Raw genomic sequence first — 14,396 nt, 5'->3', positions numbered from 1 at the left:
ACAAAATCACGGTGACAACTTTATGTCTCTGTGATTTTGTAGTAAAGAGATCACAGAGAGGCACGGAGCATAATCAGTCATGTTAATGCTCTGTGTCTCTGCTGTCCGGAACGGGGCTTGGCTCTCATTTACGCAGCGGATTCCTCGCACGGGATCCGCTTGTGTTAAAGAGCCCTAAGCCCAATGCATGGCTACACTCACCCAGTCCTAATAAAATCTGGTCCTACCTCATCCAGGGTGTCGCTGGCGTCGGCGTGATGTCCGCTGGATCCAGAACAAGGTCCCTGTGGTGAGAAAAAAAGAATAATCACATAAGGAAGGGATGGTGACTGCCCCTGTGAAATCACCAGCTGGCCTGTAAGACTGAGCCATGCCAATGTGTAGCAGGGTAATCTAGGACATTTCCCCTAAGTGCAACCACACGGTACTAATGCCCACCTTGTGGCCCCTCACAGTAGTTATGCCCACCTTTGTTCCCGTCACAGTAATTATGCCCAGATATGTGCCCCCTCATAGTAGTTATGCCAAATATGTGTCCCCTTACAGTAGTAATGCCAGATTATGTGCCCCCTCACAGTATTAATGCCAGACTATGTGCCCCTCACCTAGTAACGCCAGATTATATGCCCCTTACAGTAGTAATGCCAGATTATGTGCCCCTCACAGTATTTATGCCCAGTTATGTGCCCCCTCAAAGTAAATATGCCCACATATGTGCCCCCTCAGAGTGGTTATGCCAGATTACGTGTCCTCTCACAGTAATAATGCCAGATTATGTGCCCCTTCACAGTATTTATGCCCGGTTATGTGCCCCCTCAAAGTAAATTTGCCCAGATATGTGTCCCCTCAGAGTGGTTATGCCAGATTATGTGCCCCTCACATTAGATATGCTCACATATGTGCCCCTCACATTGGTTATGCCAGATTAGGCTCCTTTCACACTAGCGTTCGTCGGTCCGCTCGTGAGCTCCGTTTGAAGGAGCTCACGAGCGGACCCGAACGCCTCCGTCCAGCCCTGATGCAGTCTGAATGGAGCGGATCCGCTCAGACTGCATCAGTCTGGCGGCGTTCAGCCTCCGCTCCGCTCGCCTCCGCACGGACAGGCGGACAGCTGAACGCTGCTTGCAGCTGAACGGATCCGTGCGGAGGCGAGCGGATCCGTTCAGACTTACAATGTAAGTCAATGGGAACGGATCCGCTTGAAGATGAGCCCATATGGCTCAATCTTCAAGCGGATCCGTCCCCCATTGACTTTACATTGAAAGTCTGAACGGATCCGCTCAGGCTACTTGCGCACTTAGAATTTTTTCTAAGTTATTAATGCAGACGGATCCGTACTGAACGGAGCCTCCGTCTGCATTAATATGATCGGATCCGTTCAGAACGGATCCGATCGAACGCTAGTGTGAAAGTAGCCTTACATGCCCCGTCACAGTAGTTATGCCTTCATATGTGCCCCCTCATAGTTATGCCTTTATATGTGCCCCCTCACAGTAGTTATGCCACATTAGGTGCCCCCTCAAATTAGTTATGGCAGATTAGGTGCCCCTCAGTAGAGATGCCAACTTTTGTGCCCCCTCACTCTAGTTGTTCCCATCAATCCCCCCCCTCTGCCCCTCTGCCCCTCTGCCCCCTGCCCCTCTGCCCCCCTGCCCCCAGTCTGCAGCATTAGAAAAAAAAATTCTTACATACTTACCTTCTTCCCTGAGGAGAGTAGGCAGCTTGCCGGGTTTTTAGGTCTCCTCCCACAGTGACAGGCAGCAGCGCGATCTGGGGCCAGCAGGGGGAGCTCCTGAGCTCTGAAGATCAGTGAAGCAGGGAGCAGAGAGGTTTCCCTGCTTCACTATAGAAACGGAACTGCCGGCCGTGTGTGTGTGAGTGCGTGCCCCCCCCCTTACTTGACCCTCCTTACTTGACCCCCCTGGAGTGCCGGGCCCGGTCGCAACTGCGACCCCTGCGACCCTGGTATGTACGCCACTGGTTCTCTGTGCCATCACCTCCCCATGCCATCAGTTCTCTGTGCCATCACCCCCCATGCCATCAGTCCTCTGTGCCATCACCCCTCAAACTGCGGCCCTCCAGCTGTTGTAAAACTACAACTCCCACAATGCCGCACTGTAGGCTGATACCTGTAGGCTGTTCGGGCATGCTGGGAGTTGTAGTTTTGCAACAGCTGGAGGGCCGCAGTTTGAGGATGCCTGCCCTATGCTATCATTCCTCTGTGCCATTACCCCCACATGCCATCAGTCCTCTGTGCCATTACCCCCATGCCATCAATACTCTGTCATCACCCCCTATGTCTATTAGAGCCTACAATAACCCAAAAGGGTCAGGGGTCAGCATTTGCACCCGCAACTACACTTTTGCTCACGGCCTCTGGTATATTGTTGTTCTCTGCTGGGTATGGTCACATTATCCCCCATTGTGATTCTCCACATTGTATAGCCCCTTGTGGCTCAGTCTCCATGTCCTGTCCCTATTGAGCAATACCTGTAATGATCATGTGATTTATATTGAATAAAATGAGATTTTTTACCTTGAAAAAATCCTTGCTCTTTTTTTTGTACAAATCACCCCCTATGTCGTCAGTACTCTGTGCCATCAGCCCTCTCATGCCATCAATCCTCCGTGCCCTCCGCTCCTAGCCATCAGTCCCCATCCCCAGTTTAATACTTACCTCTCCTGACCACTCCACAGCTCTTGAGCCTCTTCTTCTTCGTGCGCTGCACTGTCATTTTGGTGTCACACAGCCTCAGGTCATAGTGCGCACTTACGATGTGTCAGGATACAGTGCAGCGCGGTGCGGGCCAGCGGGAGTAATAGCAAGCGAGCGCTTCACTTGCACTCAGTGGTCACATGACCCAAGCAAATCCTTTATGCAAAAAATTTGCAGTGAGGATTTTTTGTGTCTAGTTACTCGATTTAATCGAGTAATTGTTGCAGCCCCAATTAGCAGGTTTCAAGAGCATCTTGGCAGCACCTTGGCTGCGTTCCGGATGCAGTGTCTGAACCCAACCTGAGGCTATGTGCTATAGCACTATTTCTCATTTGAATCATGTTCCTTATAAAGGGATATTTCTTTCCTATGGGTGTCTGTATACATTGCGGCTGAGTAGCGGTAAGCACACAAAAATTATCGCTAATTGCGGTGCTTCACCTACAGATTAAGTCTTAGCAGTAATCTGAGTGTGGTTACTGTGCCATAATCTGTCTGGGCACTTTGTCTTCAGAATAAACTGCACTGATACACTACAGACAAGTATATGAGGAGGGTCAGTCATAACAGGAAAATAAATATTTAGCAATTATGACATGTTATCTAAAATACACAAAAGAAAATACCCAAATTTTTCTATTCTACATTTTACAACCTGGAAACCACCAATAAGTAGGGTTAGGATGAGTCAGGTTGCTGCAAAATTCATAACAAATTCCATTTATTTAGAATCAATTCACTAATCTCTAATAAAAAGAACAGACGATCTATAATCAGCAACCTGTTAATGGTTTCCAGGTATCAAGTTATCGAGTTATTAATATAGTCTTTCAAATTATAATTGGGTTCCTCTTCCGTATATTGCAGTTTAAGTGTTGCGGCAGCACAAGTTATGAAGACTGGAGTTACAGTTTATATATTAATACAGCAGCGAATAGTGGTCGTAGAAAAGTGCCTGACAGCTGCTGCAAAACTATGACTTTATCCTGTGGGGAACGGGACCACCCCTCAAATATATATAAAGTAGAGGTAAGATATAACATGAGATTTATTTACCTGGATTTCATTTAACTTCTTTTTGATTGCTACAGATTCTGGTAGACTGGAGGGGGAAGGTGGGGGACTGGTGTCTCATTGTGGCTCCCCAAAATGCAGATGCCTGAATGGATTTGGATTCATTTCCCCCTATTTTTTGCTCACTAAGTTTTTGGCGGTAGCCTCAAACCATTTAAATAGTGTTTTTTTTTATAATAAATGTGCTCCTGGTGGTAGCCTGACGCTGGGTTCAGACCTGAGCGTTCGCGATGGAGCGCTCTGTATGCGCGATTGTACGGGCGTTTGCAATCGCGCATACAGAGACAAGCGAACGCCCATTGTCACGCGTTCCCGCTGAAGTCTATGTACGGGAACGCACGACAAGACGCCCCAAAGAAGCTCATGTACTTCTTGGGGCGTCGGGCATTTTACAGCGCGATCAGTGAGAGCCATTCCCATAGGGAATCATTGGTTCTTGCCTGTTGAGCGTTTTACAGCGCGTAGGAACGCGCTGTAAAACGCTCAGGTCTGAACCCAGCTTAAAACTATTCAGTGAGTGCTTTTTCATAATATTTTTTTTTTATCTATTGCTGTGCGTGAATCCCCAAATAATGCTTCTCTGGAAAAGAGGCATGCACGCTACTATCCTTTCCTAAGGCCTCATGCAATTTGAATATCTTTCCCAGAAACCCAGAGCAGTATTCCCTGGCCTACAATACTCCGCACACATATGTACAGGTCCTTCTAAAAAAATGTGCATATTGTGATAAAGTTCATTATTTTCTGTAATGTACTGATAAACATTAGACTTTCATATATTTTAGATTCATTACACACAACTGAAGTAGTTCAAGCCTTTTATTGTTTTAATATTGATGATTTTGGCATACAGCTCATGAAAACCCAAATTTCCTATCTAAAAAAATTAGCATATCATGAATAGGTTCTCTAAACGAGCTATTAACCTAATCATCTGAATCAACTAATTAACTCTAAACACCTGCAAAAGATTCCTGAGGCTTTTAAAAACTCCCAGCCTGGTTCATTACTCAAAACCGCAATCATGGGTAAGACTGCCGACCTGACTGCTTTCCAGAAGGCCATCATTGACACCCTCAAGCAAGAGGGTGAGACACAGAAATAAATTTCTGAACGAATAGGCTGTTCCCAGAGTGCTGTATCAAGGCACCTCAGTGGGAAGTCTGTGGGAAGGAAAAAGTGTGGCAGAAAACGCTGCACAACGAGAAGAGGTGACCGGACCCTGAGGAAGATTGTGGAGAAGGACCGATTCCAGACCTTGGGGGACCTGCGGAAGCAGTGGACTGAGTCTGGAGTAGAAACATCCAGAGCCACCGTGTACAGGCATGTGCACTTTTGAACCAGAAACAGCGGCAGAAGCGCCTGACCTGGGCTACAGAGAAGCAGCACTGGACTGTTGCTCGGTGGTCCAAAGTACTTTTTTCGGATGAAAGCAAATTTTGCATGTCATTCGGAAATCAAGGTGCCAGAGTCTGGAGGAAGACTGGGGAGAGGGAAATGCCAAAATGCCTGAAGTCCAGTGTCAAGTACCCACAGTCAGTGATGGTCTGGGGTGCCATGTCAGCTGCTGGTGTTGGTCCACTGTGTTTTATCAAGGGCAGGGTCAATGCAGCTAGCTATCAGGAGATTTTGGAGCACTTCATGCTTCCATCTGCTGAAAAGCTTTATGGAGATGAAGATTTCATTTTTCAGCACAACCTGGCACCTGCTCACAGTGCCAAAACCACTGGTAAATGGTTTACTGACCATGGTATTACTGTGCTCAATTGGCCTGCCAACTCTCCTGACCTGAACCCCATAGAGAATCTGTGGGATATTGGGAAGAGAAAGTTGAGAGACGCAAGACCCAACACTCTGGAGAAGCTTAAGGCCGCTATCGAAGCATCCTGGGCCTCCATAACACCTCAGCAGCGCCACAGGCTGATTGCCTCCATGCCACGCCGCATTGAAGCAGTCATTTCTGCAAAAGGATTCCCGACCAAGTATTGAGTGCATAACTGAACATAATTATTTGAAGGTTGACTTTTTTTGTATTAAAAACACTTTTCTTTTATTGGTCGGATGAAATATGCTAATTTTTTTAGATTTAGGGTTTTCATGAGCTGTATGCCAAAATCATCAATATTAAAACAATAAAAGGCTTGAACTACTTCAGTTGGTGTGTAATGAATCTAAAATATATGAAAGTCTAATGTTTATCAGTACATTACAGAAAATAATGAACTTTATCACAATATGCTAATTTTTTTAGAAGGACCTGTATACTAGGCGCTCTCCGTAATGATAAAGAGTACGCGCTCTCTCACTATCTCTCTCTCATTACAAAAAGTTTCTCAGAATCTGAGCTTTTTGGGAAATTCGGAACAAGTTCAGATTTTGTAGAATGAATTCACTCATCTTTATAGTGGACAGTAAATAGTTTAAGAAGTATTTAAGCTGTATTACATTTAGAACTGCCGTTGGATGCGGCAAACTTATGGAGAGGCCTGCGCCTTTTCATAAATTCAGCGGATCCTCCGCCAGCTATGGGCCTTTATTAAGACTAGTGTCTAAAATTCTGGTCTTAAAAAATGTGCCCCTTAGTGTTCGGGCAGCGCATAGGAGAAGCCTGAATGCACACAACGGTGGTTCTACGAATTCCTGAGGACCTTGCAGATAAGACATTTTGGTGTAGGGTTGATGACCCAAAACTTTTTGCTCATAATTTTCATTTTCATTTAGATTTACAGTATTATGTAATCATATAGCAGACAATCACCCCCAGCAATGCACATGCTCTTCTGATATTGACCCTTCTTATTACAGGGAGGATGTATTACTATATTGGAGGAATTTATACAGGAGCACCTTCTACTCATTGGTGCGGTTTCTATAGGGATTGCCTGCTTTCAAGTAAGACACATTCAGTAAAATGATTCATTTGTATGACAGTCAAGTAGTTGCAACCATCCTCACAGATATTATATTTGTAAAAGCCAATTCTCATACATTTACTCCACATATACACTTACTGACAAAAAAATAAATAACACTCCCAGATATAAATGTCGTATTGCTGCAAAACTCGCCATGCAGTTATGTATCGGGCAGATATGTAAATGATTGCAGGTTAGGTCTGATTAGACACTGGGCCTTGTCACAAGAGGACGTAAAAGTGCTTCCCACTGCCCTATAAAAAGGATCTCATAGGCTCCTTTTAGATGATAAGAGATCACTGACTGCTAGACATGTCTCTATGACACACTGAAAGTCTATCAGCTGGGCGAAATATCTTCGAGATGGGACGCATCACTGGACTGAAAGAAGCAGGATGGTCATCTCAACAAATCGCCCACGATCTAGGCCAGTAATGGCGAACATTTTTCAGACCGAGTGCCCAAACTGTAACCCTACAACCCACTCATTTATCGCAAAGTGCCAACATAGCAATTTACCCTGAATACTACAGTCCAATATAGTATATGTTCCATGCACTTTGTCATTTAGCTATAATAACCTGCTTGCATTCAGTGCGTCGCCTGTGCCATTCATAGTGCGCCCTGCGCTGATGAATTGCTGGAAAAGTCTAAGGCATATTGGTACACCAGGGTGCGGGTGCCCACAAAGAGGGCTCTGAGTGCCTCCTCTGGCACCCGTGCCATAGGTTCGCCACCACTAATCTAGGCTCTTCTGGCCTAACTGTTAGCAGGTGTTGGGAGCTCTGGTTAAGTGAGGGCAAGCACATATGGCGAACAGGCTGCGGACATTCCAGACAGGCCTCCAGTAGAAGGTTTTGTTTGATCTACCGTCAAGCATGAGTACATCCGATAGTTCCATTTTCCACCATCCAGACACAGGAGACATCTTCATTACACACCCTTGTCTCTGCCTGGACCACTTTCAGGCGCTTAGCAGAAGGAAATTTTGCGTCACGGTGCCCATTATGTGTCTTGCCATTGCCAGACAGCCACAATCGTCTTCACAACGAGCGGACCCCCAAACTAATAAACTAGTTTTGCCCAGTGCCCATGGAGGTGGGGGGTTCAGATGTGAACCCAGCAGTCCAACAGCATCTGTGCTGCCAGGCTAAATGTACTACCCCACAAGCACAACACCACACCAACAGCAACGATCATGCAGGACTGTGTGGTGTAGGGACCCACTTGAAAGAGGTCCCCATGAAGTGGCAAATAGGATTATATATTTTGATCACAATGTATACCAGGCATCCTCAAACTGCGGCCCTCCAGCTGTTGTAAAACTACAACTCCCACAGTGCCCTGCTGTAGGCTGATACCTGTAGACTGTTCAGGCATGCTGGGAGTTGTAGTTTTGCAACAGCTGGAGGGCCGCAGTTTGAGGATGCCTGATGTATACTAACAACCTCATGTTCATACCAACAAATACTGCTTAGCTGCATTACATATATCCACAATGTATCATGAATGTGCTGTCCATGTCTTTTTTTTCTACAGTTATTGCCCAAATTGTTATGATCTTGGATATCTCCTTCAAGAAATCACAGGATGTTTGATTCAAAAATTATATGGTATCAAAAAGTAGAGATTCACTTTAAAGGGAATCTGTCACCAGGTGCCTCCCTAACCAACTTTTTGCACAGACACATAGCTATGGTTCACCTGATTAAAACGCTGTTTTTCTTTAGTTGATCTGAGGCTCCGTTCCTGAGTTATGAAAATTGTTCTTAATATGCTAATTAGGCCTTTGGTTCAATGAGGGCGTCTCTATTGCTCGTGTTGCACCCAAGCTCTGCCCCTTTCTGTGGGCAGCCTCTCCCCTTCTGCTCTGATTGACAGTGCCAAGCAGTGGCAAAGCAGAGATGCAGGGATCTGGCCACAGTAATGAGTGGAGCTTGGGTGCAACAAGAGCAATGGTGATGCTTTTATTGTACCAAAGGCCTAATTTGCATATTAAGAAAAAGTATCATAACTCTGGAACAGAGTCTCCGATTAAAAAAGAAAAACAGAATTTTAATCAGGTGAACCACAGGTATGTGTCAAAGGAAACTTTTAAAGGGTGACAGATTCCTTTTAAGTTATAGAAGGCTGAGAACACACTAAACATTTTATCCAAAGCCGGATTACTCTCACTTTAAAGGCAATGGCTTTTCTAGCTCCAATTAATCTTATGGGTGCTAGCATGATATATTTACTCATACCATAAAAATATCAGATCATTTTTATTGTAACAACCAAGCGCCTTTCATGTCCCAACCTGACCCTGCTTAAAACAGTACATTTAAAATCTTCAATAAAAATGGTATTAAAAGGCTCCTTGATCTTACTGCTCTCAACTGAGTCTAAATCAGAATTGATAAAGATTTAGCAGATGTTAAATAAAATTAAGTTTTTAGACAGGGACATACTGTAGGTTAACAAATTTAATGGCAATGTCTCCATCTACTGGTCAAATTGTAAACAACAACCTGAATTTTACAGAACCAAAATTACATTATATGTATAATGGGAACTCCCTATGATTTGGGCCGGCTGCGGTTTCTGTACAGCACCATCTTTGAATAAGCACTACAGACCCATCATTCTTAGGATTGTCAGAGGTCACCCCCACCCTCACTGATCATAACGACTTTCCATCACTTTTTGACTCAAATACCCCTTTAAGGTTTCGTTTAGACACACAATATTTTATCAATAAAAAACAGCACAACAAACTCTCACATTTTTCCATGCTGTTTCCTTTTGTTTTTTGTTTTGTTTTTTATTACATTTTCTGTCCGTTTTTGAATGCCATTTTTTTCCCTATAGAGAAGGGGGTGAAAAAAATTAGAAAAGAAGTGCACATGACCCTCCCAACCAGGTCCATAGGAAAGTAGAATGAAAATACACCTCCTTAACACTTTTTAGGCTTAGTTTACACTTCAGTTATTTTGTTCAGTTATTGTAAGCCGTGTTCCAGGGTGGGCTCCCCAGGATACAGCGAAGTTACGAACGAGAAAAGCAACTCCAACACCAGCTTTTGCCAAAACAGAATTTTACTAACACGTGGTAATAAACACAACCACAAATGCTGAGAACATAAAATACATTTACATACTCCCAGCCCAAAGGCTGAGACCCCTGTGTTGCACAGCACAGCGCCCTCTGATGAATACCAGAGGAAACTATGTGGTAATTTACCTACTGGTGGGCACAACTAAAACTGTCTCGCCGTACCTATTATTACCCTAAAGCAAAAACGAAAAATTGTTTGGGTGCTTAGTACGGGCTAGCCTGCAGTGCAACACAACAGTTTACAATCTTACCATGCTCTATAGTATTCCCCCTCCCATAACTATTCCGGTAGCACTTGCCTAATTATTACTCCCGTGCAAAACGCTGAACTGGATTGAGTTTGTGGGGGTGTTTATCAGCTCTGAAATGTGCAATGTCCCTTTAAGTTGTGGAGTCCTTGTAGTAACAGTAGCAACACTTCAGGCATGACACAAAGCAGAGACCCTAACTAGCTAACTACAGGCCTGGTCTCAGTCTCTAGGCGCCAACTCTGCAATGAGGTGCATGCACAATCTTACCGACCCGCGTCTGCTCTTCATCAGCTGATGACTCTGAAACGAACAAACAGTCTCTCCAACAAACATGAGGTCCCGTAGGGTATGCAGCTTTGCTCCGCAGGTCTTATCAGCCTTCCTGGAAACAATCCTCCTTTCCCTGGACAGGATCTGGGTCTTGGACAACGATCAGCTTCACTCAGCTGCAGCTGTGGTCACTGAGGGGTCCTCTCACTCCTGGATCCATCAGATTCTCTGCTCACAGACAGTTCCTCAGTCTCAGCTCAGCTTCTACGATGGCTGCCATCTTTCCTTCTAGCAGGTTCTCAAACCCCTCCTCCTTTAAATATTCAAATATCTGCAGTCTGTTAGCTGTGTTTAAGAAACAGTGGCATCTTGTGTCCAAACAGCAAAATGTCAGTCCAGAACATTTAATTTAATCCACACAGTGTTCAAACAATGAGAGCTATTTCCCATCTCACATTATTGTGAGCCAACACCAAGTGCGGGTTAAAGACACAGAACAGGCGCAGATGCAGATCCTTCCATTATACCTTATCTCTCTGTAGGCTTTGCTGACAGAAAACAGTGACCAAATAACTGAAGTGTGAACTCAGCCTTAGGCCTCTTGCACATGAACGTTGTGCATCCGTTCCGTGCATTGGGGACCGCAATTTGCGGTCCCCAATGCACGGGCAAGGTCCGTGCAGCGTCCGGGGTGGATTAAGACCCATTTAACTTGAATGGGTCTGTGATCCGTCCACACCGCAAAAAATAGAACAAGTTGCGGTCTGGAGGCAAGGACAGAAACACCACGGAAGCACTCCGTATTGCTTCCGTGGGGTTATGATCCGTGCTTCCGTTCCGCATCTCCGTGATTGCGGACCGATTCAAGTGCTGCTGCAAGTCCTTCAAGTGCAAGTGTTCTGCTATATCTGTCCTGCGTACTCCTAGGATAAATATAGTTGTATATTTCCAAGTCTACACGTTCTGTTAAGTGGTAATTTGTTCTCTTATTTGTTGCTTTTATTGCTTTATATGTATAGACTTTTTGGGGGAGATTTATGAAACTGGAGTAAAGTAGAACTGTCTTAGTTGCCCATAGCAACCAATCAGATTCCGCCTTTCATTTTTCACAGCTCCTTTGGAAAATGGAAGGTGGAATCTGATTGGTTGCTATGGGCAACTAAGCCAGTTCTACTTTACACCAGTGTGATAAAGCTCCCCATTGTATGTATGGGTTATTTCTCCACAATGGTGAGTGACTGCTGTATCTTCTTGTGTTTGTCAGCTGACCGGAGTGATGCTGAGCGCCTGCTTCCTGCATATCCTCTATAAGGAAGAAAGAGAGGCCTACAATGCTATATAAACTGCCCCAGCACCTGCTGTACATATTGGTATTTGGGCTCGGTGCAGCCATTCAACTCACAAAGAAGTAATGACCTACAGTATAAGCACAATAGACATTAAAAAAAATTGCTTCTAACAGCTGAGAGTTTGTTACAATTGCATCATGGAATTCTCTTTGGAATACATACATCAGCACAATTCTCTCTCTTTTCCTGGCAGATTGTTACAGTGTATCAGTGCAGGTAAAATGCATTAACATGGTGTCCAGACTGTTTACCTCACAGGCTCTAGGCTGAATACATTCTAAGAAACACTCAACTGTAAGAAATATTTAGGTTTCTGTTCACTGACAGCAAACAGAAATAACAACGATGAAGAATGGAAAACAAAATAGAAAGTTGAATAACTTCATGGTGTAAATTAACCTTTCACTTCGGGTTCTTGACATGATCTTTGGAGTGGCAGGATTTAAGGGGTGGTGCAGAGCTTCTCTCTTCCACCCTGTGTGATAGTGGGCATGTAGAGAAGCTGCTGCCCAGGGGATGGGACAGTTGTGGAGGCAATGGTCTGACACCCAGCAGGTATCATGCGCGTATCCTAATAATTCCAATTGGACACTGCAAATACCTGTTCATTGTTTTACAGCCATCTTCACCAATGTCCCACCTGGCATGCAGTAGCTTCTCATCACATCTAGCGTCAAATCAAGGAGGCACTGCACAAACCCAAAAAAGTGGCTATGGTCTCCATTGAGGCCTCTGCAGTGGTGTAGGTTTCCAGTGTAGCAAGCTGTCTTCAAATAAGTCATAAAGCAACGTCTTAAAGGGGTTGTGCATGTTGGGAGGGGGGAAACTTTTGAAGAGAAGCATACTTACGTACCTGCTTCCTTACATTAGCTCCCAGCTCCAGCGCTCTTTGGCCTCTGCTAGATCTAAAATTCCAGTTTGACATAGTTGCAGTCTATCAATGGCCACAGAGATGATCTGTTCCCCTTGCATCATGTGACCATTTGTAACGTGGATCTTAGGCTACTTTCACACTGGCGTTTCTGGGTCCGCTTGTGAGATCCGTTTTAGGGCTCTCCCAAGCGGCCCAAAACGGATCAGTTTAGCCCCAATGCATTCTGAATGGATAAGGATCAGTTCAGAATGCATCAGTTTGCCTGCGTTCAACCTTCATTCCGCTCTGGAGGCAGACACCAAAACGCTGCTTATAGCGTTTTGATGTCCGCCTGACGATGCGGAGCTAAACGGATCCGTCCTGACTTACAATGTAAGTCAATGGGGACGGATCCGTTTTCACTGACACAATATGGTGCAATTGAAAACGGATCCGTCTCCCATTGACTTTCAGTGTGAAGTCAAAACGGATCCGTTTGCATGAACAAATAGGTGCGGATCCGTCTGTGCAGATACTAGACGGATCCGCACCTAACGCAAGTGTGAAAGTAGCCTTAGAAGTTTACATCCATGGACCCATGCAGAGCAGCAGAGGTCACAGAGCACAGGAGTCGGGAGCTAACCCCCATCCCAAAAACACATGCACAAAGATTTGGTGAACTCCTGGTCTCCTTCTCATCTGACAAATCTTAGGGTCCATTCACACGTCCGTAGTGAATTGCGGATCCGCAATACACCCGGCCGGCAGTCCGCAATTGCGGACAAGAATAGCACATGTTCTATTTTTTTTCCGGTGCCGCGGACCGGAAGATCGGCAGTGCGCTCCGGAAATGCGGATGCACAGAGCACATAGTGTGCTCTCCACATCCATTCCGTCCCTATAGAGAATGAACTGGTCTGCACCCGTTCTGCAATTTGTGGAATGGATGCGGACCCATTGTTACGGACGTGTGAATGGAGCCTTAGTGATTAGCACAGGAAGTTTCTAGGGTTCTCCCCTTTAGGGCTCATGCACACGAACGTATATTTTTTTTCCGGTGTCCACTTCGGTGTCCACTTCGTTTGCATTCTGTTTCCGTATGTCCCTATGTCCGTTCCGCCCAAAAATAGTACATGTCCTATTATTGCCCGCATTACATACAAGGATAGGACTGTTCTATTAGGGGCCGGCCGTTCCGTTCCGCAAAATACAAAATGCACACAGCCAGTTTCCATGTTTTGCGGATCTGCGATTTGCTGACCGCAAAACATCCAACGATCGTGTGCATGAGCCCTTTCTCCGCACATCTTTCTAAACCAGTGTGCACTCATCCTACTGCTAGGTGTAGCCAGACATGTAAGAGTTTGGCTACACTGTAATCTTGGTTGCGCCTATGGATCACAGCGTAGTGGTGCTAGCAATTAAATGATTGCAGTTGCAATGCGACTTGCAAGTGTGCTGTGACAGCAACCCCGGAATCAAACACTGTGATTCACTCTGTGACCCCATTAATTTCTATGCTAGCACGACTACACTATCATCCCAATGCAATCCTTGGGCGTGAAGGGTGTCAGCAACCAAGATCACAGTGTAGTTGAACCCTAATAAGAGCGAGCAATGAGAGGGAGAAGCAGAAAACACGCAAATTACAGAAATGGTCACACCCTCATTGAGGGAATTGTTCTGGGGGCGCCAGGCAGCTGCAGGGGGCGCCAGGTAGCAAGAATTTCAATGTGGGCCATGAGAGCTTATGTCTTCAGTCCCCTCCGTTCAGCCTCATAGGCTTCAGGCTAGGGACCTGAAGCCTATGAGGCAGTAGAACGGTGCAGGAGATCGCGATTACCTCAACGTGACCTCCTGCGCCGGGTATCA

The 14,396-nt window shown here is 45.3% G+C and overlaps 1 protein-coding gene across 1 annotated transcript in view; it reads left to right on the top strand.

Moving 5' to 3' along the window:
* The window catches only part of LOC122926097 (tetraspanin-11-like), a 217,628-nt gene extending 205,964 nt beyond the window's left edge, over positions 1–11,664 (top strand). Inside the window, exons 5-7 of the mRNA XM_044277483.1 lie at positions 3,584–3,745; positions 6,596–6,682; positions 11,587–11,664. Of these exons, the coding sequence (XP_044133418.1) occupies positions 3,584–3,745; positions 6,596–6,682; positions 11,587–11,664 (327 nt within the window). The remainder of the gene's footprint in view (positions 1–3,583; positions 3,746–6,595; positions 6,683–11,586) is intronic.
* The last annotated feature ends 2,732 nt before the right edge of the window (positions 11,665–14,396 follow it).

This window comes from Bufo gargarizans, chromosome 2 (genome assembly GCF_014858855.1).
Source record: "Bufo gargarizans isolate SCDJY-AF-19 chromosome 2, ASM1485885v1, whole genome shotgun sequence".
NCBI lineage: Eukaryota > Metazoa > Chordata > Amphibia > Anura > Bufonidae > Bufo > Bufo gargarizans.
This window is presented reverse-complemented; position numbering and strand designations above follow the sequence as displayed.